Genomic DNA, 27,439 nt, shown 5'->3' with positions numbered 1-27,439 from the left:
TCAGTACTTGTACAACTCTCAGAGCGTGTGTTCACAAAGCTCACTGTGAGTTTACATAGTCATAAATTGAATAAAAGTTGATAACAGAGAATGCCTACGTGCATATACACTAGGAGTAATTCTCTGGCTTAACTTTTGCCATTTGTTACTGGCTTGGAGGGTCATGGAAAAAGTTTAAGACTGTAACTAAGCCGTTCTTGAAGTCTTCTCTCTTGTTTTTGCACCTGGGTCCTGTGATGTCTGTCTTCTTTACGACCTCCCGTTGATGGTTTCTGTAACCCCTTGGAATGTGCCCTCAGTCTTAGAAGTCTGCTGTTATTTCAGAAGTAATTAAGCAAGGTCCTGTTATGAAAAGGGACTCGAATGTCTCTGTGATTGTTACCATTTGGAAAGGATGGTGACCCTCGCATGCTGGCTGTCCCTGCAGAATAAACGCTCTTTGCCTTTGCATGCTATCTGAGTCTAGGGTCTTCCTTCCGCGATTTTCGGACCCTTACAATACATTATACATTATTTGCCAACAATGGGAGACACCAAAGAAGCTTTATTCTTTAAAGGGGCCCCAGGTTTTTCAAGTCTAAGGAATGCCATCAAACACTTGGTGACAGGAAAGGGTCTGATGTTTCCCAGCTCCAGGGTGTGTTCTGTGTTTCCTAACCCCAACTTCACTTCAGAATCAACCAGGAAGCTTTGTAAAAACACCCATCCTAACTGGAGAGGTGGCTCAGAGGTTCAGAGCATTGCTGCTCTTCCAGAGGATCCGGGTTCAATTTCCAGCACAAACATGGGGCCTCAAAAACTGTCTGCATTTCTAGCTCAGAGGGGCTCACGGCCTCCTAAGGCTCCTGCTTGCAACATGGTGCACCTAACCTCATGCAGGCACATTCAGATACACACAAAAATAGTAAGTTAAAAAACCTTAAGCGGGTATTATCAAGCTATGTTATATACATGCATGAAGATATCGCAAGGGCCTGGGGATGCAGCCTAATGGGCGAGTGCTTGCCTAGCATGTACCAAGTGCTTACCTTGACTCGCAGCATCTCTTAAACTGGGTGTGATGGCGCATGCTTGTGATCCCAACACGAGGTTATAGGTGGCAGGACCACAAGTTCAAGGTCATTCTCCGCTAAAGGAACCCTGGTCTAAACAAGCAAGCAACAGCAAAGAAAACCTTACACAATGAAACCCAGTATTTTATATTATTGCTATGCGCTACGACACCCAACCTCAGGGGCGGGAGCATGCAAACCATGGTGAAGGCAGCTAGAGCAGCCACACTGACATCAGAACCAAACCCAGGACAAAGACTGTGCCTCGTCACCCCGGGTGAGATGTTTCATACATTATGTAGGGCAAGTTTACATTAGAAGGTGACTTGTTTGAAGCGGCAGGCTTGACTCTGGATTTTATGCCTGTGTTTCTGTGGCAGAGTTCTGTTTCTGAAGAGGGTATGGTACTTTTATAGAAAAATCACAACCATCTGTGGAGGGGAACCCTACTGAATGAGGACAGCTCACCAGTGTCCAGGCTGAACTTCTGTGAAATCCAAATGTGATTCAACTGAATGGTCTCCACTATTCCTTACTTCGGACAACGGTGCATTCTACCTTCCATCATGACACCCACTTAAGAATCTTTTCCTTAAGCAAGGCCTGGTGTCTCATGCCTTTAACCCCCAGCACCCAGACCTCTATCTAGACCACTGGTATGGTATAGTCAATTCATGGGCAGCTGAGGCTACACAGTGAGACCTTATCTCACTAAAACAACAACCACAACAACAACAACAAAAACACAGCCAACAATAACACCCCCCCCCCATTTTATATAGCAGCCAAGTTGCTTAGTTCAAACAGGGTGACTTGTCTCCCTCTAGTGGCGAATGCTGTCAATGCATGGACCAAGTGCTGGACTTAAATGTGTGTGCCACCACCGCCTAGCATGTCTCAAAAGTAATGGACTGAAATATTCCCTCCTGGAATGTAGGAAGCCAAGAAAACCCAGAGCTCAAGAAGTTACAGGATCCCCAGAACCCTCACTGGGGCTGCAAAAGAAGTGAATGCAGGCTGAGGAAGATGAGACTTCCCAGTAGAACTGCGTACACAATGGTCACAGGGCTATGAAGTCCACCTCTGAGCTCCTGTGAACACCTGAATGAATTCACTGGCTCAGCACGCTAGACTTACAGCAGTGGTTCTCAACCTTTCAAATGCTGTGACCGTTTAATACAGTTCCTCATGTTGTGCTGACCCCCAGCCTAAATTATTTTCACTGCTACTTAACTATAATTTTGTTTGTTATGACTCATAATGTAAACATCTGGCATTCAGGATCTCTTATTTGATCCCTGTGAAAGCGTCACTTGACTCCCAAAGGGCTCACGACAGGTTGAGAACGCTGATTTAGATGCCACCTTCTCTTTGGTCTGTTATTGGTGCCTGACCTTGGACAGTGTTGTTTCTTCACCTTGGAAGAGTCAGGCCACAGCCAGAATCTGCTCACTAGGAGCTGAGGCAGGAGCATCTAAAAAACAAACAAACAAACAAAAAACAAAACAAAACAAAAAAAACTTTGGATGCACTGGAATGAGACATGGCAACACTTGCAAGGGGCAGCAGTATGGATCCAGAAAGCCAGAGTGCAACGGTCCTCTCTCAGGTACAGGGTGTAGGCAGCGCCCCTGCATTGCACACGGATTTCAGTTTAAGGAAGCAGCACCTGAGATCCAGAGCCTTGGTTTCCGTGTTAAGATTGTCGCTTTATGACAGTGAGGCCCCAGACAAAAGTACAAAAGGGTCCAGATACAAATGCGATACACAGGGGTGGGGAAAACAACAGACGTGAGGCACAAATAGAAACAGTCATTTCATTCCACAGCCAGCCAGACCGCTCATCTGCTTCAACTTCAGATCTCATTCATCTGCCAGGTGCTGGGCACCGTCTGGGCAAGCGTTGCACTGTGTCATACGGGCTGGGGGCACAGGGAGGAACTTAGCCCCAGCTCAAAGAGCTTCTGCAATAGAGGGAAACAAACACCAGAGGACCAATGCACACAGGGACACAAGGCTTCAGGGGGGTGGGGGAGGCTTCTTTAGCACGTCGCCCCAGGTCCCAAGAGACTGTCTAAAGCATCATAGCCTGTAGGGTCTGTATTTTATATAGTACCTATACACATACACATACTTATACGATGGGCTCTTGCTGTGTTGCTCAGGTTGGTCCCACATTCCTAGGCAGCTGGGAAGGAACAAGGCAGGCACAATTGTGCCTGACCTAGTTTTATTTTTTTTTCTAAAGATTTATTAAGTAAGTACACTGTCGCTGTCTTCAGACACACCAGAAAAGGGGATCAGATCTCATTACAGATGGTTGTGAGCCATCACGTGGTTGCTGGGATTTGAACTCAGGACCTCTGGAAGAGCATTCAGTGCTATTAACTGCTGAGCCATCTCTCCAGCTCCTGACCTAGTTTTAAATGACAATTCCCACAGGTTTCAGATTTCTGCCCAAGCTTTAAGTGATCCTTGTCTAAACAGCATTTCTAATTGTAGGCTTTTCTGTAACGGTGCCTTGTGGCAAGTCTAATGGAGTGCAGCCAGCTCCCAGGTAGGTGTGTTCATGGGCCCGTTACTATTTCATGTGTATGTGAAAGCACCTCACTCTTGTCTTTTACACGGTTCTTAGACGGCTCAGCTTCCCCAAGAACTATCAGTGAACAAGGATTAGGCGGTTGGTGCCCTCAAGTGCACAGTGTTTCTTTTTTTTAAAAAAGGTTTTGCTTCTCTGTGTACAAGTATCTTGCTTACACATATGTGCACCCTGGTGTCTGAAGCAACCAGAAGTCAGTGCTGTATCCTCTGTGGCTAAAGCTCCAGTCAGCTGTGAAGTATCCAGTGGGTGCAGGGGACTGAACTCAGATCCTGTAGAAGAGCATTCAGTGCTCTTACCCACTGGGCCAGTTCTTCAGGCCACGTGCATGGCATTCCTTAAGAACATGTGTCTGTTCAGGAAAACCTTGTCACACAGGCAGGCAGTGCCCTGTGGGAGGCTTCACGAGGCTGTCATGAAGCATGCAATGGAACTGCCTTTGCTTGCCTAGAAGGCCAGGCTCAGGTGAAGTCGCCTCCTCACCTGCCACTGCCTTAGCCTGAAGACCTGCGCTCGCTCGCACTTGTGAGGGAGGATACAACGCCAAGTGACAACTTAGTGTTAACGCCCGGGCCTTCCCTTCACCCCCCGCCCCCATCCTGACAGGTCTTGTTTCTTTGCAGGCCATCCTGGCAAAAGGTACTTTTCCTGTGGTGAGCACAGGATGGGCAGTCCTGGGGAGAATCCTTAAAATGGCTCAGGGGAGTGAGCCATGGCTAGGATCCATCAGTCCTATCTCTTCCTTTCTGGCCTGAGACTGAGAGTCTGCCCTGCAGCCCCCAGGATTGCTAGGTATCCTGCCCACAAAACAGACTCACAGAGCGTCAATTTAAGGTTACTTAGAGGCACCGCCAGGCAGCACTATCCCTTCCCCTAGTATCCAACACTGGTTTTTGTTAAGTACATGGAGCTGAGAAGGGGACCTGAAGAGTGCTGGCTGGAGGAGAGAGGGTCTGTCTGGCTTTATAAAGAATCACAGGAAAGATACAGAGACATTCATACAAACACTGAGTGTACATGGTCTTCTCTCATCAGACTCACTAGCTTCTCTCTTCCTGAATGACTTCACGTCTGCATTTTGTCCCTGCCATTTTCTACTTCCCCAAGTACTAGAGTGCAACGTGCATACCCAGGCCATGCTGAGACCTTAGAGCAATGTTGGCTCCTCTAGTCCAAGTCCCCTTTCCCCGCGGTTCAGTGACGTCTGGTCGGAAGCCACTGCTGTGCGGAGTTATGGCTGGGAAGCACTACTGTAGACAACAGCACCTTTGCAACACTGAGAGGTTACAGCAGGATTAAAAAGCGGATGTTCTAAACTGCTGTCTGCTAGGGTAAGAACAGGAAGACAGAACCACCAGGCAGCCTTGCAGCAGTGAGCCTCATCTGTGGCTCCAAATGGCGCCCTGGGGTTTAGGCTGCCAGCAGAGAGAGACGGGCAGTCACCTTCAGTTAAGCCTGTCTCATCCACATGTACTCCAGACTACGGCGAGCCTGTGTCAGCCGTGGAGAGCTGGCTGTGTCCTCAGGACTGGGCTCTGAAGGTGCTTTTCTTTTCCCGGGAAGCAGGCACCATCTTCCAAGGTGCCAGCAGGGCAGGGCAGGCTCCATGGAGACCCACTGGGAGCTGTGGAAAGCATATCCTGGCCACTCTCAGGCCCCACACTCTCCTCCTCTTCGTTGGAGTAGTTCCCTGAGTCCTGGCTGCTCTGGGAACTGTACTTCCTGAGCTCCTCCTCAGGTGCGCGATTCTCCTCTCCAGCAACCACACCTGTGTTCTCAATGACGAAGCACCTCTCGGTGTGCTCTTCAGCAGTCAGAAGCAGAAGGCTTTTGGAAGGCAGCTCTGAGAAAAACTAGTGGTAAAAAGGGGAGAAAGAGAGGTGTTTAGAATAAAACCCGATTTGCTAGCGTCTTTGCTTTATGTCCAACCTTTCGGTGTGCGCTACAGCACAGGAGCGACACCGGCAATGCCCTGTGAGGCTCAGGAGGCACAGCGAGGCCACCAGGCTGCAGGCCTTTTTTGGGTGAGTCTGTAAAGAATGCTCACACAGACCCTGTGCTGTCAAGGCTGGGGTGGAGGTGCTGGATCACAGACATTTGAAGTGACAGCGCAGTTCTCTTGCGTTCAGAAGCACAAGTGAGAGCTGAGGGTCACCCTGCGGCCGAGGCGGTAAGGGGCTGGTTATACCCGTGTCAGAGCTCCAGCTACCAGGGCACAAAGGGGAATTAAAAACTCCAGCAGTTGGTGAGCCTGTGCTGAGCTCTGGGCTCTGGGGTTTTCCAGCTCAGGGCTTTTGGTGCTTACAGCTCTGGGCCCCGCTTCTTTTAGAGCTTGCCCAGTCACACAGCAGCAAGGTCACCCACCATTCACCGAAGCTCTCTGTCTAAGCCTGACCTCTGGACACCACTGCTGCTGGAGAGCAGCCTGCCCTGCCCTGGCTCCCAGGTTCTAGGGTTAGACCTTCCCCACTCAGTGCCAGCATTTCGGCTGCTAACATCATAGGAGTCCTGAGCAAAACACACACGCACCATGAAAGGAACTCACAGTTCTGGCTGTCTCAGCTTCTGTGACTTCATCTAGGACACCAGGTGAAGACAGATGGCTAACAGGGTTTCTGATGTGATATGAAAAGCCACACAGATGGGACATGGCAAGACAAATGCCACAACAGGTGTGGACAAGACAATATTTAGATTGGAATATACCTTTCACTAGCAAACAGCTATGTGCGTGTAGCTGAGGGCAGACTATGGGAATGAGGTGGCCCCTTGTCTTAGATTCAAACACCTTCATCTCATGTGTCCCCCAAGACTGACTGTCCTGGGCAAGCTGGCCTTCCAGCCTTATGACAAGGACACAGGAGAAGAGCAAGAAGGCACCAAGGTCCCTAGGGACTCTCCCTGCTACCAAGTGCCTATGTGGGAACAGGAAGCCGGAAGCTGTGGCGCTCATAGAGGCGATGCCTGTCCCAGACCAGGCACATGGACTGTTTGGACATGGCTTCCCTGGTCATGTCCTGGGGATGTCCTAAGTGCCAGAGCGATGCTGTGTCACCTGTTGTCCACCTTCCCTTCTGCTGCTACATACATCATTACACACCTGGCTGGTCTACAGCTACTGTAGGCCATTTCTGAACCCAACAGCTATTCTACATCAAGTCACTGTTTAACATTCTCACAGGCGTTTCTGAGGCAGGGTCTCCTGAGCACCCTTCTGACCCCGAATTCCCCGCCGTGCCTGGTCTGATACAGGGCCTCTCTGTAGCCCTGCTGGCCTACACCTCTTTTGTTTTTTGGTGATGGAATCTGACTACTCAGCTCATACTGGCCTCAAACTCACTGCAAATCTCCTGCCTTAGCTTCCTGAGTTTTACAAGCATGCACTACCATACCAGGCTTCTAATGTCACCGAAATTCTCTAGAAACAACAACATCAGTCTGATTACTTTCTGGATGTCAAGAAAGCAAGTATCATCTGCAGAACCCAAACATTTGTCCCCCATTTCCTAGTGGGTGAGAAGAAGAGAGACGTACCTCGTCGATACTGCAGGGAGGCTTGAGTGGTGGGGAGAACACGTAATACAGGTATTTTTGGAGGCTCCTCCCAGCATAAAAGGCCATGGCAGAGAAGAGTAGAGCACCAAATCCAGTTATAATCCAGGTCACAGAAGAGTTTCCTAAAACACAAACAATGCAAGCACACTCCCAGTGAGACCAGCCATACGAGAGGAAATGCAGTGCCCTGAGAACCATTTTTGGGCACTTGGTGCACTGTGGTGGCCAGTGACAGCTGAAGATGTCCTGAGAACCAGCCCTGGACATCAAGAACTGTAAGAACAGAGAGGCTCCAGCAGGCGGTGTCCCCAGCACCTGCATAGTGTGGCCGGCACAACAGTCAGCATCTAAGCCACTTCCTGATGCCTCCAGGAACTAAAACAAGACTAAAAGCACAGGCAAAGCTCCTAACAGTCAGCTTCCCTTCCACACGTTCATGAAAGGCCTTACGGAGGAGGGTCTGACTGCTGGCCCAGGAGCACTAGGTCAAGAGTGAGTTATGTAACACTGGATGGCGAGCTAAGCAGCAGTGAACATGAACCACAGGGAGCAGATGCACTCCCTGGTCATGCAGGCCTTGGCTGCGTTCACTTCTGATTCCCTGTATTCAGAAAGCACACTTTCTACTATTTGAAGCAAAGAAGAAATTCTTCATAATTCCCAATGCAGTATTTTAGTCTCCAGCTGCATTAAAAACATCTGGAAGAGTCTCACCTGGATGTGTTTTCTTACACAGCTTATCACTGAATTTACTGGTCTTATTCCACACGCCAGTGGAGAGCACTCTAGCCTGGACACAGTACACAGTCAGCGGCCGCAGGTTCACAACGTTGAACTCTGGGTGTTCTTTAATCATGCTTTGTGGGTGTTGTCTTTTCTTTAAAAACAATAAAAACAGTGAAACAATTTAGTCGCTTCATAAAATCAGATAGAGAATGTATATTTTCTGGATTCTACTGATACTCACAACTGGCCTCTTCCAAACACCTACTTGGTTGTCTAAGCAATATAAGTTAGTTTTAAGTAATCCATTTTAACCAAATCAGAGAGTTAAAAATCTGCTGTTAAAAAAGCATGAATGTATCCCCCAGGAATTCTTACTCCATAAGCACTAAGGCGCTCGTGTGTTTTTCCTGCCATCGTATTATGACAGTGAAAACAGTGAAGAACGAGTAAGGGCTCCCTCCCGCCCCACGCTGCCACTGCAGCTCCCAGAGAGCCATGCTGCCTTGTGTGAGTCACTGTGTGGTCCATGTTTCTCCATCAGTGAGGGGAGGGAATCATGATTCCTGTCTGTAGTGGTCAGCCACGGCTACAATGGTGCTGTGTAACAAAGCCACTCCAACACTCAGCAGCTAAAACACCATTTTTCACACGAGGCCACAGACTGGCTGGGGTAGTTCTAAGAGCTGACATTACCCTCTTTGTGCCAGAGACTCTGCAGCATACACACATACATGCTGTAGCCTCCTGCACACAGGTGACGTACACATGGGTCAAACCGCAGCATCAGACACACTCAGGGCTTCTGCTCACAGCCATGTTCATTCAGGCATTCTCGCAGAACTAAGCAATCCTATTCTGCACTCGCTGAGCACATTAATTACAAATACTGCCTCCCAGAGTGTCTTTAAAGAAAGACAGGGCAATTCATGTAAAAACCGTAGCACAAGTCTGGATACAATGAAATAGGCAGTAGGCCAGTTGCTACTGCGCTTATACAGCTATCTAGCCAGCAGGGGACAGCACAGGCACAAACGTGCACTGAGTCTCTCATCTAGCAAAGCACAGTGCTATGTATTCTAGGTGTAGCGCATTTCAGGTCTGGCAAACATCTTGCAGATCTGAGTTGCTAGGGTGACCACTGTTTTAGAGCCACCAAAGGTCACTTACAGTCTTCCCACATGGAACAGACTTGGTGTCTGATGTCAGGACAGGTAAGTGCTGATGCTAAGTCTCACTGACTCAAGTGCATTTGGGAACCATGTAAGAATGGTTCTAACTCAGTAGCAACAGATTCAAGAACGTCTCAAGGGGCTGGGGATTTAGCTCAGTGGTAGAGCGCTTGCCTAGCAAGCGCAAGGCCCTGGGCTCGGTCCCCAGCTCCGAAAAAAAAAAAGAACCAAAAAAAAAAAAAAAAAAAAGAACGTCTCAAAAGCAGGGCAGCCTCGTGGGTAAGGATGCTTGCTGCAAAGCCTGGGGACCTAAATTCCGTCCCTGGGAGGGATAAGGGAAAAGGAGAGAACTCCTTTCTACAGCTTGTCGTCTGGCCTCCACGTGTGCCCTGTGATGCACAGACAATAAATAAGCAATTGTTAACACGCACATTCACACACACTCACATCCTCACACATATACACTAATATCCTCATACACTCACACATACACTCACATCCACACACATATTCACACACACACACACTCTCACAATACTCACACCCTCACACACATACACTAACATCCTCACACATACCCATCCAACCCCCACCCACTCACACACGCTCCTGTACACTCACTCAAACAAGCACAGTCAGGCCCAGGTGCAGGTGACCCGTACTGTTGTGCAGACCACCGAAAAGGCTGCCATTCAGTCTGTTGCAGAGAGGCAACCATCATGTTTAAAAGGACTCCCCAAACCTTAAAGCTGTGACTGTTTTCCCTTGCTCTCCCACTCCCACAAGAATTTTTTCCCCTTATCACCATTATGAGGCTAAGTCACAAAGTCACTGTGTAGCTTTTTACCTCAGTATTGGAAGTGTTTTCCCAAAAGATGACTTCGTAAATGAGTCCATTACATTTGCTGTCCTTACAGCTGACATAAACAAGCAAGGAGTCCCCCGTGGGGGTGACAGCAATGACCGGAGGAGGAAGGAGAGCTGGGGAAGAATGCAAACACAGACTAAGATACCTTCAAACAATCGTTTGGGACTTCCACTACATAAAGAAATTACAGTCTCAAGTAAATGCTTGGTATAAACCAGGCACAGACCACACCCACAACTTCAGCTCTCAGTAGCTCAGGCAGGAGGACTGCCATGAGTTTGAAATTAGCCTGGGCTACACAGTGAGTTCCAGGCCAGCCTGGGCTACAAGTGTCAGATTATCTCAAAGAAAAGTTGGCTTACTGTATTTTTGAGAATCAATAAGTTTCTCTTCAGACCAAAAGGACGTGTTATTTCCATCTGAGGCTTGTACACGGAGAAAGAAAGTTCCTGTGTGGAAAGTCTCTCGAGGAGATACACAGTGTGTAGTCTGCACATTTGCACAGGTAGGTATTGGTTTCCATTTGTCTGAATGGTTTCCAGGACTACTTTTTGAATAGACACTTTGAAAACAAACAAACAAACAATTCAATTCAATCATTCATCAATTCAGTGCATATGCACTGAGGGTCTGTAGCACATCAGACACGGTAGTAAGCACTGTGGACCTGGGGGCAGTTTCCCCACTTAGGAAACTCCTGGTACAGTGGAGGAGACACAGACCCCCAGCAAAGGGAAGCCGCAGGGCTCCAGAGTGTTCGAGGAATTCCCAGGGAAGTGACAGCTGTTCTTCACTGTGTGCACGAGTGTGTGCATGTGTGACTGTGTTTGCAGGCGCACATGAGTGCGTAGGAAGGCCTGACATAGAAGACAGGTGTCTTCCTTGTTGCTCTCCACTTTGCTGAGGCGCAGTCTTACCCGACTTGCAGCTTGCTGATCTGACTGGTCTAGCTAGCCAGCTTGCCCCAGAACTGCCTGTGACTCTCAAGTACAGGGATCATGGGTGTTGCCACACCTGCAGGTTTTACCTGGGTTCAAGGAATCTTAACTCTGGTAAGTGCTTTGGCAGCTAAGTCATCTCTTCAAAGCAGAACATTTTTTTAAATCAGGTTATTATTAAAAGGCTGATATACAAATTCAGAAAAAAAACTAAAAATATTCAAAACTTACCATGTCCTATGTGCTAGCTAGTTTTATGTCAATTTGATAAAAGCTACAGTCATCTGAGAGTAGGGACCCTCATTTGAGAAAATGCCTCCAGATCGTCTAGGCTCTAAGCCTTCAGGCCTTTGTTAATTAGCGACCTATTGGGGAGTGCCCAGTCATTGCTGGTGTGGAGGTGCCTAGGCTGGCAGTCCTGGGATCTGTAACAAAGCAGGCCGAGCAAGGCCTCAGGAGCAAGCTAGGCAGCAGCTTCCTCCACAGCCTCTGCATCGGCTCCTGCCTCCAGGCTCCTGCCCTGCTTGATCTGAGTTCTTGTCCTGGCTTTCCTCAGTGATGAGCTACAATATGGATGTATGGATGTGTACGTGAAATAAACCCTCTCCTCGACAGCTTGGCTTTGGTCACACAACAGTAGCCATAGCTAAGAAACCCTAGTTCTATCTTACCTGTTGTTGATGCTCCTTTCAGCTGTCAAATGCTACAGTACACTACCTAACTGCACACTGTGCAAGCATGCACCAGGTCCACATTCAAGACTTCAAGCTGCTAGCTTCAAAGTGGCCACAGTGGGAGCATTTCTGTCACAACATTGGCTAGCACCACAAATGGGGCTTTTCCCATATGGGAAGACAGTTGCTGTGCTGACACGGCTCTGTAAGAGCCCATAACACAGATCTGTGTCATCCATTACAGAGAACATCCCACCGAGGATGAGCCCCTCCCTGAGGTTAGTGAGGAAAAGGACCTGGCCAGAGACCTGAGCTCAGGGCCCACACAGAACCTGTCCATCTATGGCTTCCCCAAACAGGTGCCATGCCACCTTGCCTCCCAGTATGAGATTCTCAATGGTTCTCTTTGAGTTTTGTTTTCTTAAATTGCTTCTCTCTGTCCAAATATCCTGTTCTTCTAGAAGGACATCCTCCTTCCATGGCAGGCAGTACTCTAGGACACGTTCCTCCCTCCTCCGGGGCATACTTCCTAGGGTCCCCTTCATAGCAATGGGAGCAAGACCTGAAGAGACAGCAGCTGCCTTCAGGGTACATCTGGCAAAGAGGGGGCTGTTTGAAGCTGTAGCTAAGGGTCCAATCTGCCATTCTTAATTAATGGAATTTAACATTTCTGTAGTAGACATGACCTCTGAGATGAACCCTTAACACAGGAGTGAAGGTCATATGTCCAGAGAATCTCTTGTGCATTGTGTAAAGGTTTGTATTATCCAAATGCTGACTTCTCTACTAGAGATTTGAGAACAGAGATTGGAGACTTTGGTTTTATTATTTTTATGAAGCATCATTTGTCTCATTGTTTTGTAAATATCTCCTCCATCACCTTCTAATTGTTTAATAAAGAGGTCAGTAGTCCACTGCAAAGTAGGAGAGGATAGGCGTGTCTTCCAGGCAGAGAGGAACTCTGGGAGATTCACCAGCCAGGCTCTGAGAAGAAACAGGTACCAGGACTAAAGGAGAGGTAACTAACGGGCCAGTGGCATAACTTAGATTAGGATGAATGGGGTAAAGAAGTTATTCGATGGGAAATAGCCTAAGGTAAGGCCTGAGCTATCGTAAGAAATGACTGACTGTGGCAGAGACAGGCCAGCTAGTCACAGCCTCATCTAATGGCCTCTGAGATGCTGCCTCAGTTTTACAGCTTCAAGACATGGCTCTGTCCACAACCTCAGGACCATGCAGGGGAAAGGCACATTTGTCTGAAACTGTCCTCCGCAGTTACACATTATTTTTCTTTTTTTTTTTTTGCACCTGAGCCAGTGTACGTGCATGTGTGCGTGTATGCACACATGCACATCCAGCTACATGTGATGTATATACCAGTGTGTGTGGTGGGATGCGCAGAGGCCAGAGGTGGCTGTCAGCTGTTCTCTGCTCTGTCAGTCACCATCTGACTCCCTAGAGCAGGGACCCTGCAATGAAGTCCCTGCTTCCCAGTGCACCATACCCACTTCTCAGCCAGTCACTCTGTGCAAGAATCTGCACCCAGAAGCAGCGTGAAGACAAAGCAGACTGGGCAAAGGGACATTTAAGCAGGGGACTTACGGGATCCACTGTGCTTTGAAGGTCATGTTTGCAAATGCGTGGTCCCATTTCAGAACATAGCTGTCACCTTGGACATCCACTTCTAGATTTTCTGGCACAGGTATTTTATTTGCCACTAGAAGCCAAAGAATGCATACATTTTAAGGTAGTGATAGAGAACCACATTTATCTAATTTGTCTTTAAAAGCCAAGACATACTAAATTTATAACTAACACCACCAACAGGCCCAGCTCCCACTGTGGCCTTCATTACTGGCCAGGCTGGCAATGATGAGTGCTTCGGGCTGTTTTCCTTGTTGAGAATTCATGTGCATGGGGGGATGCCAGCCATTATGCTAAAGACTGCACTACATACCACAGTTAGATAAAAAGCATTTATGATACTATAAAAAATTAACTTTCAAGTAGAATTTTCATAGTATTGAGACAAGAATTGCCAAGAAAATGATTTTTGGTTTCTGTAAGTGCTGTCACCATCTCCTTGTCCGTCCTCCTTCCTCTCTCCCCACTCCCGTGTGTAGTACTAGGAATTTAGCCAGGACTTCTGTGTGCTAGACAAGTGTCCGACCACACCCCACCCAGCTCAGTGGTTTGCTTCAGTGATGATTACCACTGTAAAACCGCATCACATAAAATGGTTCAGGAATCAAGAGGAGAAAACGCCCAGTTGAGATGCTGTGGATGCTCAGGTCTTCCTTACCTGTGGTGTTTATACACCGCGCTGAGCTATAGTTGCTGTGTCTCTGAAGCGATGTGTGCACTGCTCTGACTTCTAAACAGTAGGTAGTCTCTGGCAAGAGCTTTGATATCTTTTTTGGAAAATACATAGGTTTAATTTCCTATAAAAAATTTGAAAATACAGCCAAGTTTTAGAATTCATTCACCTCCTTTTTTCTCACACCAAACAGGTAAAAGCAGAAACTTACTCTGACAGGAAAAGACCTCCCCCAGATCCGTATCGTGTAATTGAAGCAGCGTTTCTCCTGTGCCCACATGGTTCCGTCTTCTCCGGGAGGAGAGATGTAGACTAGTATGGCTTTATCTTCAGCTTTTAAATGTACTCTTGGGGGGCTGACGTGAGCTGTTGGCATCGAAGAGCAATTACATAACTTCAGCAGTACCAATCCAAAATGTTACTAATAAATAATGTCTCCCTGGGGCAGGAAGACAGAGAAAAGTCGCACATGTATTCTACACTTTGGGAAGACACGGAAAGAGCAACCTCCAGAGATGTGCGTGGGGATGGCGGCAAATGCTGTCTCTGGTAAGTCACCAAGAAAGCTGTCCTGAGACCTCCTGCAGATGAAGACACAGACGTATGCACCAACGCCCGCCCGCCCGAGCGCGTGCGCGCACATACCCACTCGCGTGCGCTTGTGCACACACACACACACACACACACACACACACACACACACACACACACACGGCAGAAAGGCACCCAGGCCAGGCCCTGTGGGTAGGTAGCATGTGAAGTCTCTTAAGGTAGGACAGCGAAGGGTACAGGGTGTGAGAGAGGAGCTGAGGTTGGCAAAGAGCCAAAATGTCACCCAGGTTTAGAATGGTCAGCCTGGCCAAGAGAGGAGGAAGCAGGAACTCGGAAAAGAGAAGTGCCTGGTAAAAAGGTAAAAGGTGCCATCTCTGCTCTCTTCATGTGATGGATGGGCAGAATGTGTTAAGGTCTTGTCTGAGTTACTTTTCAATTGCTGCGTCAAATCTCCATGTCCAGGGCAACTTATCATAGAAAGCTGGGGCTCATGGTGGCAGAACCCGTCCGTGACCATCATAGAGGGAGCAGGGAGGCAGGCAGACAGACATGGCGTTAGAGCAGTATATGACAGTTTACATCTGACCCATAAGCAGGAGGCAGAGTGAAAAACTGAGAGGGACAGACAGACAGAGACCAAGAGCAAGGACTGAGAATGGCAGGCTTTGGAAACATCAACGCTGACTCTCAGTGACACACTTCTAACAAGGCCTACCTCCTAGTCCTTCCCAACACTTCTACCAGGTGTTCAAAGATACGAGCCCATGCTAATCCAGGTCACTACAGTATACAGTGCAGGAAAGGATGAATCAGGGTCTGAGCTTGAGCAAATGTCATTCCCAAAGGGGAGGACTGCAGGAAGGGCATGAGGGAGAGACTGAGGGTCTCGTTTGATCATTTTAACTGTGGGACGGCTCGGGCTGGAGAGATGGCTCAGCGGTTAAGAGCACCCGACTGCTCTTCCAGAGGTCCTGAGTTCAATTCCCAGCAACCACATGGTGGCTCACAACCATCTTTAAGGAGATTCGATTCCCTCTTCTGGTATATCTGAAGACAGCTACAGTGTACTTATATATAATAAATGAATAAATAAATCTTTAAAAAAAAAACTGTGGGACGGCTTTCAACATGTGGGTAGGCACTGAATGGAGACATGATGCCAGTCTTATGCTCAGAGGGAGGACAGGGACAGGAGTTGTAATTTGGGGGGGGTTGGAAACAGTTTCATGGCCACCCCTTCTCTGCCCATCCTAATCTCCTGGAGAAGAGAACAAAGAAAATGAAAGAAAGAAAAAACTGGGAGCAACAAGGAGACTGAGGAGAGAGCAGTGCCCCTGGTGAGGCAGGAAAGGAAGTGCTTCAAGGGAAAGGACAGGTGTTCAAGGTGTGCTCACTCAGAGGCACCAAGCCAGAAGCCTGCGCGAGGACCTGTTAGGAGGCATGGCTGCTGACTTCTGTAACATATGAGGGGAGGGATGTGACAGCAGGAAGAAGCGGATGGGGGTGACAGAAAGTGGATGCAGGTCACTCGTTTCATGACCTTTTCCGTATCTCCATCCCTTTACAGAAATGACGAGGGCTAGAGAGACAGCAGCTCATCAGCTAAGACATCTGCTGTTCCTCCAGGGAGCCACATTCAATTCCTAGCTCCTATGTCACTGCATAGAACTCCACTGCCAGCACAGCTTACAGCTGCTGCTGGCCTCTACCAGCCCTGCATACGTGTAGCACACACTCTCACAGCCATCTCACATATAAATAAAAAGAAAGTTTAAAAGAGATTATGAGGCTGTCAAAGAGCTTCTGATTACATGGGTTCTATCTTTTGACATTTAGCATATTGACCATTAAAATGAGTAAAATGAAAAAAACTGTTGGGCACAATGTTAAAATAGCACATTTTTTTGTTTGTTTACAAGACAGGGTTTCTCTATGTAGCTTTTGCTGTCCTGGAACTCAGAGATCCACCTGTTTCCCGGTGGCTCAGGTTTACACCACCACAGCCAAGCAAAAGTTTTTTTTTTTTTAAGATTTATTTATTTATTATATAGAAGTACACTGTAGCCTGTAGCTGTCTTCAGAGACACCAGAAGAGGGCATCGGATCCCATTACAGATGGTTGTGAGCCACCATGTGGTTGCTGGGATTTGAACTCAGGACCTCTAGAAGAACAGCCAGTGCTCTTAACCGCTGAGCCATCTCTCCAGCCCTACTTTTTTTTTTTTAAGTATTTTTTTTCTTTTTTTAAAAAAGATTTATTTATTTCATGTATATGAGTACACTGTTGCTGTCTTCAGACACACCAGAAGAGGGCGTCAGATCCCATTACAGATGGTTGTGACCACCATGTGGTTGCTGGGACTTGAATTCAGGACCTCTAGAAGAACAGTTAGTGCTCTTAACCACTGAGCCATCTCTCCAGCTGCAAAAGTACCCCTCCCCCCAGCTGAGGACCGAACCCAGGGCCTTGCACTAGGCTAAATTCCCAAACGGCTTGTTTACTGCAGAGTAACAATGTTGCCAGCCACTGGCAACTTCTTACCTTTGTAGAATGGAATAAATGAATCAGCCTCATTCCATGAAGAAGTGCTATTCCCTTCTTCTGCTCTTACACGAAACTGTGTCTTGCTGTAAACATTTATGCCCAGTAAAGAGAATTCACATTTGGTCCTTGTAATATGTTGACATTTGGGCACTTTTAACCAGATCCTTCCTTCTCCTCTTTAAATAATAAAAAAAGTCTGAATGAGCTAATGCATACATAGACTTTTTTTTTTTTTTTTTCTTCAAAAGACCTCATAGGAGCCAACAATTAGTTATGATTTTGTTATGAGTAGAAATCTTTTTTTTTTTTTTTTTTTTTTATTAACTTGAGTATTTCTTATATACATTTCAAGTGTTATTCCCTTTCCCGGTTTCCGGGCAAAATCCCCCTCCCCCCTCCCCTTCCTTATGGGTGTTCCCCTCCCAACCCTCCCCCCATTGCCGCCCTCCCCCCACCAGTCTAGTTCACTGGGGGTTCAGTCTTAGCAGGACCCAGGGCTTCCCCTTCCACTGGTGCTCTTACTAGGATATTCATTGCTACCTATGGGGTCAGAGTCCAGGGTCAGTCCATATATAGTCTTTAGGTAGTGGCTTAGTCCCTGGAAGCTCTGGTTGCTTGACATTGTTGTACTTTTGGGGTCTCGAGCCCCTTCAAGCTCTTCCAGTTCTTTCTCTGATTCCTTCAACGGGGGACCTATTCTCAGCTCAGTGGTTTGCTGCTGGCATTCGCCTCTGTATTTGCTGTATTCTGGCTGTGTCTCTCAGGAGCGATCTACATCCGGCTCCTGTCGGTCTGCACTTCTTTGCTTCATCCATCTTGTCCAATTGGGTGGCTGTATATGTATGGGCCACCTGTGGGGCAGGCTCTGAGTGGGTGTTCCTTCAGTCTCTGTTTTAATCTTTGCCTCTCCCTTCCCAGCCAAGGGTATTCTTTTTCCTCATTTAAAGAAGGAGTGAAGCATTCACATTTTGATCATCCGTCTTGAGTTTCGTTTGTTCTAGGGATCTAGGGTAATTCAAGCATTTGGGCTAATAGCCACTTATCAATGAGTGCATACCATGTATGTCTTTCTGTGATTGGGTTAGCTCACTCAGGATGATATTTTCCAGTTCCAACCATTTGCCTACGAATTTCATAGACTCGTTGTTTTTGATAGCTGAGTAATATTCCATTGTGTAGATCATACATAGACTTTTTAAATGTATTTTCTATTCACTATTATAGTTAGCTTAAGAATTTATTTCCTGTGGTGAGTGTCACTGTGTGTTGAGTGTGCAAGCCTGAGTGAAAAGTCAGAAAGCTCCCCAAATTAACAATGCATCTAAAAAGCTGGCAACAATGTGCAGCCAATTGAATGCACGACTGTGTCCAGTCAATGTTCAGGGACAAGGCCATTAAGAGGTAGAGGATGCTGCCATTAGAGACAATTCTAAAGCAAATACCTTCAGAGGTTATGTGCTTCCCAAGGTCTACGTCATGCCACAGTACTGTGCCACTCACTGAAGGGAGCCAGGAGTCTTATCTCGTGAGGCCTGGAAGGTCACACGTTAGCACACTTTAGCAGGTGCTGCCCCATGACCTTCACTAAAGCCCACATAAGGAGGTAGCTTTGTAATGGCAGAAGAAAAACATCTGGGGAAAATAAATAGAAATTATACTAAAAAGAATTTACTTTGTTTGAGATAATGTCATGTTAACATTTCCCTATATACCCTCTGATTCTTTTTTGATACATATGAGCCAAGTTATTACTTGGAATAATTTGGACATTTACTTTTTTTTTTTTTTTTTTTTTTTTTGAGACAGGTTTCCCTATGTAGCCCAGGCTGTCCTGAAACTCACTCTGTTCACCAGGCTGGTCTTGAACTCAAGAGAGCCATCTGCCTCTGCCTCCTGAGTGCTGGGATTAAAGGTGTGCACCTCCCTCTGCCCCAGCCATTTATTTAGTTAATTTTTAATAGTATTTGCTTCAATCTCATGAGAGGTAACATTAGCATTTCAAGAAAACAAAAATAAATGATTTATATAACAGAAACAGATTCAGGTGGCTTGATCCATGATAACTGTGTGACTTCTGGGAAATGAACCTGTATTTCTGGACTTTAAATTCCTTATTTAACAATCAGGAGCTGATCTGATAATCCCTTTTGAACCCCTAGAAATAGACCATCTACCTTAAGACAGACCTCAGTGCTTTGTCGTGGACTTTTCCTCTGCCCTTTCCAAACCCAACAACTACTGTCTGTTTCCTGGACTCTAATTCTTCAGAGATTTCTTTTAAAATCACAGGTGAATGTGTCTGAATGGGTGCATGTACACTGGTTACCATGGGTACATGTGGGCTCAGAAGACTGGGAAGCAGCTGGAGCTGATGTTACTGGTGGTTGAGATCTGGCTGTTTGCTCTAGGGTAACTTTAAGGGTTTCCTCAATATCCTCACTCTACCTAAGCCAGCTGGAGGATGGAAAATTCCAACTTACGGCAAAATCCAAGTGGTATCAAAACTGTATGTACAGAAAACTCGCTGGAGGTAAAGCAGGTCTGTGTGCAGACACACTCAGGAAGCTGTAAGATCACTATCTCCATTTAGTAACCAGTGGACAACCTGGTGGGTAAAGCTCTGGGGTCCTGACTTGGGAAGTGCTCACAGCTCCTTCCTTTCCTGCTGATGCCATCCCACACAGGGGACAGAGGGATGCAGATGGTCCCAACATCAAGCAGGAGATGGAGGGCTGCCCCTCCTGTGTGCCTGCCTTCTGAGGTTCTCTGCCTGTCATCCTCTTGGCAAACAGGAAGTAGAAGGTCAGTACTGAGAAAGAGGCTCTGACAAAAACCTTGAGTCTGTGAAAATGTAGAACAACAAAACTGTTGTAGACTACCAGTATCTGAAATGACAACACTGGGGATGGAGAGAGGGTTCAGTGGTTAGCAGCATTTACTGCTTCAGCACATACATGGCTCACAACCTTCCCTAACTATAGTCCCAGGGATCCAATGCTCTTCTCTGACCTCCACAGGCATCAGGTATGCAGATGGTACACATTCATACATACTGGCCAAACACATACATAAAATAATCCTAGACATTTTTCTTTTTTTAGGTTTATTTATTTATGTCCATGTGTGCCTTATCTGCATGTATGTCTGCACACCAGAAGAGAGAATTGGGTCCCTTTACAGATGGGAGCTACCATGTGGTTACTGGGAATTGAACTCAGGACCTCCAGAAGAAGAGCCAGCTCTTAACTGCTGAGCCATCTTTCCAGTCCATAAGATAAAAATGAAATTTAGAAAAGAAAAGAAGCCACTGTCTGTGATGGAAATGACAGGACTAACTGCAGTAGCTTGGAGACCTGTTGCAAGCCCAGCACTGCCCTTGGACACTCTCCACACAGCCTAGACACTTGAGGTGCAGTTATGCATTTAGAGAGTATGTGACATCCATGAAGGGAAGGTATCCTCAACCTCCTCAAGACATGCTTATTTGTGTGTGTGTGTGTGTGTATGTGTGTGTGTGTTTCTCACACCTAAATACACCACAGCACGAGTGGAGGTCAGAGGACAACTTGCAGGAGTTGGTTCTTTCTTTCCATGTGGGTTCTGGAAATCTGCTCAGTCTGTCAGGCTCGGGACAAGCACTTTTACCTGCTCAGTCACATACTAGCCCTTCACCTCAGCTCAGTCTCCAGTGAGATAAAGTAACAAATATTATATGAAGTAGACATAACACTTCCTGTCATGGAAACCAAATGCTTCCCACATTAAAAGGAAATTATAGCGGTGAAATCACAAAAGTGACCCCTACCACTCCGGCAAGCCAATCAGTCACCTACTTTTGATATTCTGCTGAAAAAGTCACGTTGCCCATTGATTCTCTGTGGTGGTTCCACTTTAGGGTATAGTTGTCGTCTATAATGTAGATGGCTACATCCTCAGGAGGCCTTAGATTGTCTTCACCTATGAACCCAACAAGGAACAAAAGGATTATTTATATGCCGTAAAATATTTTATAAGTTGTCATTAAACACATCAATTATATGACTGAATGCTCTCATTTCATTGTTTTCCTGGTCTGACGTCTACAAACCACAACAATGGCCAGCATGGTACAGCCATGCCAATGGTGCAGTAGTACCACACAGACCTTGATGGTAACCAACAGTTCTCCAACTGGACTTACGATTGGTTCAACAGGACAGAAATCATGCCTGGTACCAGAAACCCTGCCAAATGCCTAGGGCTGGTGAAGGCAAGAGTCTTGGAAGAAAACCTACAACCTTCACTTTACTAAAACCAGCACAACCACTAACTATATTATAAATATTTCTCCTTATGCCCACAGGTAAGTATAGTTCTCACTCAGAATCAAAGAAACTTCTCTTTGCAATAACAGATGGAGACCAGAACAGAAAGTATGAGCTCAGTCCCAACTGATACCCCTACAGTACAACTCCTGTACCCAAGGCTCAGGGATCACTGTCGGGGAAGAGGTTGGAGGAGTCTAAGAGCCAGAGGAACAAGGATTTTGCTGTGAGATTGTATCTCCTGGAAATGGCACTGGCTCTACCCATGAAGTTTCATCAACGTGACTGCAGAACCATGACCTACGCAAGCACAGCAGCAGCCAACACGTGAATGTTGAAGGGAAGAAGCTCTGGAGGCTTCAACCCTTGGCAGGTGGGTAGGGGTGGTACAGGCAACTGAGAGCAGGAGAAATAGTCTTCTCCAGGGAGGAACACAGCACTCAGTGATCCAGTATCAAATGAACAGCCTGGAATACACACAAGTAACATACAGATTGAGAAGGCTGACTGTGTATTTAGGAATAAAGAAAAATGTGTACACACACACACACACACACACACACACACACACACAGAGCAAGAGTTTGATAAGAGAGTGGGTTAGTGGTGGTACATGGGAGGGTATGGAAGGAAGAAAGAACAGGGGACATAATGTAACTACATTTAAATCTCGGGAAATAACTTGTTGTAAAAATATAAAAAAATGTAAAGGTATCTTTTATCCCCACTAGGTCTGTCACCGCAGTGCTCCATCTCCTATCAGACTGCCGAAGGCCTCTCTCTGAGCCATCAGCAATCTCTCTACCTATCTAGTTACCAAGGCTGGTTTCCATGACAGAAACACACATCCCAACTCCATGGTGACCCAGACCAGCTGCCCCACACTCCATTACACTTAAATCTACACATAAAGGAACACACAACATAATAATCTTTGACCCAATTGGTAAGATATAATTGCCCACCTAAACATACAAAGTCCAGTACACATTCATCCTTTAAGAACATTAATAACTATTACTCAGCTATCAAAAACAATGACTTTATGAAATTCATAGGCAAATGGATAGAACTGGAAAATACCATCCTGAGAGAGATAACCCAATCACAGAAAAACACACATGGTATGCACTCATTGATAAGTGGCTATTAGCCCAAATGCTTGAATTACCCTAGATCTACAGAACACATGAAACTCAAGAAGGATGACCAAAATGCGAATGCTTCACTCCTTCTTTAAAAGCAGAACAAGAATACCCTTGGCAGGGAATAGGGAGGCAAAGTTTAGAACAGAGGCAGAAGGAACACCCATTCAGAGCCTGCCCCACATGTGGCCCATACATTTACACCCACCTAACTTGATAGGATGGATGAAGCAAAGAAGTGCAGACCGACAGGAGCCGGATGTAGATCTCTCCTGAGAGACACAGCCAGAATACAGCAAATACAGAGGCGAATGCCAGCAGCAAACCACTGAACTGAGAATAGGACCCCCATTGAAGGAATCAGAGAAAGGACTGGAAGAGCTTGAAGGGGCTCGAGACCCCATATGAACAACAATGCCAAGCAACCAGAGCTTCCAGGACTAAGCCACTACCTAAAGACTATACATGGACTGACCCTGGACTCTGACCTCATAGGTAGCAATGAATATCCTAGTAAGAGCACCAGTGGAAGGGGAAGCCCTGGGTCCTGCCAAGACTGAACCTCCAGTGAACATGATTGTTGGGGGGAGGGCGGTAATGGGGGAGGATGGGGAGGGAAACACCCATAGAGAAGGGGAGGAGGAGGGGTTGGGGGATGTTGGTCCGGAAACCAGGAAGGGGAATAACAATCGAAATGTAAATAAGAAATACTCAAGTTAATAAAGATAAAAAAAAAAGAACATTAATATCAACCTGTAAATACACAAAGTGGGATCTTAACATCAGCTTCCATTTTCTCTTCTCCGTGGCTACCCTCTCTGTCTTCCTGTCTCTCCTCTTTCCATTCCAGTCTTCTTCTCTTCCTTCAAACTTTTCTCCTGCCCATCCTTCCTTCTCGTCCAATGACAGGCCTCCTTCTATCCTGTACCTGCCCTCACCTGTATTACAAATTCAATGGGGAGAAGGTTCTGGTGAAGTCACCTGAGTCCTGAGTACTGACTAGACAGCAGTCCTTGGTGCAGTGGAATTAGCATCAAAATACAGATAACTCCAGGACAAACCACAACAAATAACAATTTTATTTTTAAAAATTTAAGTTAGATTTATGTGTTCTGTTTTGTGTGAGAATGTTTTGCCTACATGTATGTACTCCAGGGAGGTTAGAGGGTGTTGTCAGATCTCCTACAACTGTACTTATGGGTGATTGTGAGTCACCAAATGGGTGCTGGGAATTTAACACAGGTTCTTTGCAAGTGCAATTACTCAATCACTAAGCCATCTTCAGCCCCACAACAGAATTTATTCAAATATAGCAAAGGATACAGCAGTCTCCTCTGATGTCAAAGTTGTAGCCCAAGACCTCCAGTGGATGCCTTAGACTGCAGTTAAGAGTCCAGCTCTAACTGATTCGCTCCTACATACATATGTACATAGTTATGATAACATTTAATAAAATAGGCCCAATAAGATGATAAAAATAAATATGACACACTGTGATCACACTGGTGTTGGGGTGACGGGGATATTACTAGATCCATAAGAGGGTGTTGGAACATAATCCCTACGATTTCACTGGTTACTTGGATATCTTGGACAAAAATTACCCATCCCAGGAAGGACAGAGAGACTTCATCACAGTAATTCAGATGGTATACAATTTAAACATGAGGCACGTGGACATTTGTAATTGCTGTTATCTAGCTGTACCGAGCCTTTATTAATATAGAATGCCTTGTCTCTTGTAGCCTTAACTGTGTGAGTTAGACACTTCCAAAGAAGCGATATCACCATGGGACACTTCAAGCAAGGACCAACCGTGTTTAGCAGCTTCTTCCTCTGAAAGGAGTGAAAGCTCAGGCCCACCTGTGCCTCAGGCCCTGGGAGGCTTGGGACAAAGGCTGTCTCAGAGATCTTTTGAATCTGACCTAAGGCTTCCAGGGCAAGTAGGTAGAGAGTAGACTTGATTCACACAGTCTTCCAAGAAAAGGTACCCTCACTCTTTTAACACATACGTCCATGTAAACGTCCTTCACTGCTCCCTGTATTTATGGAATGTTCTGTTCTGTGGTTACAAAAATTCATGTAACCCCCCTGAACATGTATTCTTGGTCATGTGTATTTTTGGCTGTTCATGTTTCAGAATAAAGTTGTTAATTTCCCTTCAAAGCAGAGTCATTCCTTTGTGTTGATGATTTAAAGTCCTTTTTATCCTATACTGATACAGCCATGCCTGCTCATCAAGTCTTCCCTTGAAGATGCATGCCTTTGGCAGTCTCCAGAGAACTCCAAAATCGTTTCAAAGGCAGTGCAAGTGTTGACTTCTCTACACTCCTCAGCAAGACACTGCCCACTCTAGTCATATTCTTAGAATACTAAAAAGAGGCAAGTTCTAAAAACACGTTTTAAAGTTATGCTTATGTGTCTATGTGTGGGTAATATGTACACTATCTCTAGGTGCCCTCTTGTACCAGAATATCATGTTGGGATTTCCTAGGGCTGGAGGTGGTTGTGAGGCATCCAAACTGGGTCCTCAGGCTCAGGTCCTCTTCAAGAACAGCGAACACTCAATCCCTGAGCCATCTCTACAGCCCTAAAACCTGTTTTTTACTGGGTATGGTGCTCAATTCCTGTGATCCAAGCACTCGGGAAGCTGAGGCAGGAAGATCACTTAAGGCCAACTTGGCTACGAGGCACAGACCTCAAATCAGACCACACGATCTTTAAAAGCACAGTCACGTATGTCTTGTAGTTTTTTCCCTCATAAAATGGCTGGCTCTTCACTTGACAGGCTGAAATTTTTACTTTTTATCTTGGTTGTTGTTACACTGTGATTGATCCTAGGGCCTTTCATGCTGTAGGCAAGAACTCTACCATTCTGTGTCATCTCCAGTCCTAATAGGCTACTTCTCTTTTTTTTAAGAGGTATTGTGTATGTAGAAGTGTTTTTGCCTGTGCATTTATTTGTGTGTGCACCACATGTGCCTTGTAGACAAGGAAGTCAGAAGAGTCTACTCAAATCCTGGAACAGAGCAGGAGTTAGGGAAGGCTGCAAGTTACCAGGTGTGTGCTGGGGGCCAACCCATGTCCCTATACAAGAGCAGCAGGTGCTCTTACCTGTTGAGCCGTCTCTCCAGGTCCTAGGCTATAACTGTAAAAAATGTCTTTTAACTTTATGTCTGACTCCGTTGTTACTTCCTATTTTGAAAACTTCTGCATCAGACAATCATGTCAGATGACCTGGCAGCTTCTACTCCAGAGGCTTATAGACTGTTTCTGGTTAGACACTGAGGAGACATCTGAGATGTTTTCTGAATGTTTTCTTTTCAGCCAATAGGAGCTATCGTCCATCAAGTCTTCCCATTCTTTTCAGATTCTTAGTGCTGTCTATGCTAAGTCCACACTACTACTGAGCCACATTTCCACGAACCCTGAACAGAGCCTTTGATTTCATCCCCAAACTGAACCTACCTTATTATCCTTATCCTCTTAGCTTGATCCCCGTCCCAACTGTTGTTATTTACAAATTCTGTGCAGAAAGGGCAGCAATTGTGCTTATAAGATTAACAAAAGACCCAAGAGCATTTGTAGCAGTTACAGTATACTGTTCATAATATTCTTTTTTCAGATTTATTTTTATGTGTGTGACCACTTTGCCTGCACGTACATCATGTGCATGTCTGGCCAGAAATGGGCCATCTTCAGGGTGAGACTTGGGGCATCACTTACCTCCCTGATGTACCTACCGATTTCTAAGAGTAATCGGAACTTAACAACACGAGTGAGGCTAGGTCGTCTTTTTAAGGTTCCTCACATCACTATGAAAAGATCTCTCTTGTCTATCACCCTTAGTCGCCAGTCTCCTGATGCCACAAACTAGCCCCGTGGTTTCCTGGCTCACTTGTTATTGTTTTGTTAGCTGCGATTTGGGGCCCGTTAGGGGCACCTTCAACTCTCTCCTCCGTCAGCCTGAGACTAAAGGCAGTAGGTTGGGAAGCGCATTGCTGATGTCTGGTCTCCCACCTTCCAGTCGCCCCAAGGCTCGGGCCCGGGTCAGCGTCCTCAGGCTGGAGCGCGCAGGCGGGCGTCGGGGTGACCCCGCGTGGACTCCGTTCACCCGCTTCCAGCTCTCCCTCCCCGCAGCCCGGCCCTCGCTCAGGGCCCTCGGCTCACCTGAGGCTACGGGCAGCATCCAAGGCGCCCCTGCCACCAGCACCAGGGCCGCAGCGCCTACGACAGCGAGCATCGTCTTGGGAGGCCGGACCCGTTGCTCACATCTTCCTCTTCAGCAGTACAGCGGAGCTGAAGATGACTCCAGGGTAGCTAGGCCCTCTTCCTGACGCCCCGCCCCTCTGCCCCGCCCCCTCCGCCCGGTACTCCTCCTCTACCAACGCCCCGCCCTCTCCGCGAGCGAGCGGCTCGGAAAGTACCGGGCGCGGTCCAGTCCTGGTGCTCTGAGCTCGGACCCTGAAGGCCCCTGCCACGCTCTACCCACACTTCCGGAAAGACCGCACCCGACAGTTATTAGACTCCTGAGAGGAAAGCGGGTTGCAGTTAGTGCGCCTGCGCAGCCCCTCCCCCGGCTCAGTTTCCTGTTTTTGTCCCGAGGCTTCCGAGGCGTTGCGCCAGGGGTTGCTTAACTCCTGATGTCAGCGTCTCTGGAGCCCATGAATCAAAGGACCCCGGGACCGGGAAGGCGCCGGCGACACTTTTATCTCAACTCCACAGGATTTTTATACTTGATTCCTTGTTTTCAAGCGATGGTTTGGTGTTGTAGATTCGCACTTTGGGTTTTGAATTATGCAACATTTGAATCTTTTCTAAAGAATGTGTTTTTAGTTTGGTCTTGTATGCTTGAGTGTTTTGCATGCATGCATGTATGTGCACCATACATACATGCGTACCTGGTACCCATGGAGGCCGGAAGAGCGCAGATACCCTGGTACTAGAGTTATGGTTCTTAGGAGCTGTTTGAACTCCAGTCCTCTGCACGCTCTC

General features: G+C 46.7%; 1 protein-coding gene across 7 annotated transcripts; it reads right to left on the bottom strand.

Annotated features, from left to right (window-relative positions):
* Positions 1-524: 524 nt before the first annotated feature.
* Ifnar1 (interferon alpha and beta receptor subunit 1) lies at positions 525-26,962 on the bottom strand. 7 transcript variants are annotated; one of them, NM_001271316.1, is made up of 12 exons: positions 26,615-26,962; positions 20,829-20,952; positions 18,438-18,627; positions 16,993-17,171; positions 14,110-14,264; positions 13,884-14,022; positions 13,184-13,298; positions 10,332-10,531; positions 9,949-10,082; positions 7,921-8,083; positions 7,186-7,328; positions 3,302-5,504 (listed from the first exon to the last, which is right to left on the bottom strand). In NM_001271316.1, exons 5-12 carry the CDS (start codon positions 14,176-14,178, stop codon positions 5,148-5,150), a joined length of 1,320 nt encoding a protein of 439 aa, NP_001258245.1. In that variant the 5' UTR covers positions 14,179-14,264; positions 16,993-17,171; positions 18,438-18,627; positions 20,829-20,952; positions 26,615-26,962; the 3' UTR covers positions 3,302-5,147. The 7 variants fall into 7 exon arrangements, with proteins under 7 accessions (XP_063126497.1, XP_063126498.1, XP_038944140.1 ...); XM_063270427.1 differs by lacking the exon at positions 18,438-18,627 and having other exon boundaries at positions 525-5,504; positions 26,465-26,687; XM_063270428.1 differs by lacking the exons at positions 18,438-18,627; positions 26,615-26,962 and adding an exon at positions 26,343-26,505 and having other exon boundaries at positions 525-5,504.
* Positions 26,963-27,439: the final 477 nt, after the last annotated feature.

The sequence above is a fragment of the Rattus norvegicus genome, chromosome 11 (genome assembly GCF_036323735.1).
Source record: "Rattus norvegicus strain BN/NHsdMcwi chromosome 11, GRCr8, whole genome shotgun sequence".
In the NCBI taxonomy this organism is placed as follows: Eukaryota; Metazoa; Chordata; class Mammalia; order Rodentia; family Muridae; genus Rattus; species Rattus norvegicus.
Note: the sequence above shows the minus strand (reverse complement) of the source record. Positions and strands in the feature narration are given on the sequence as shown.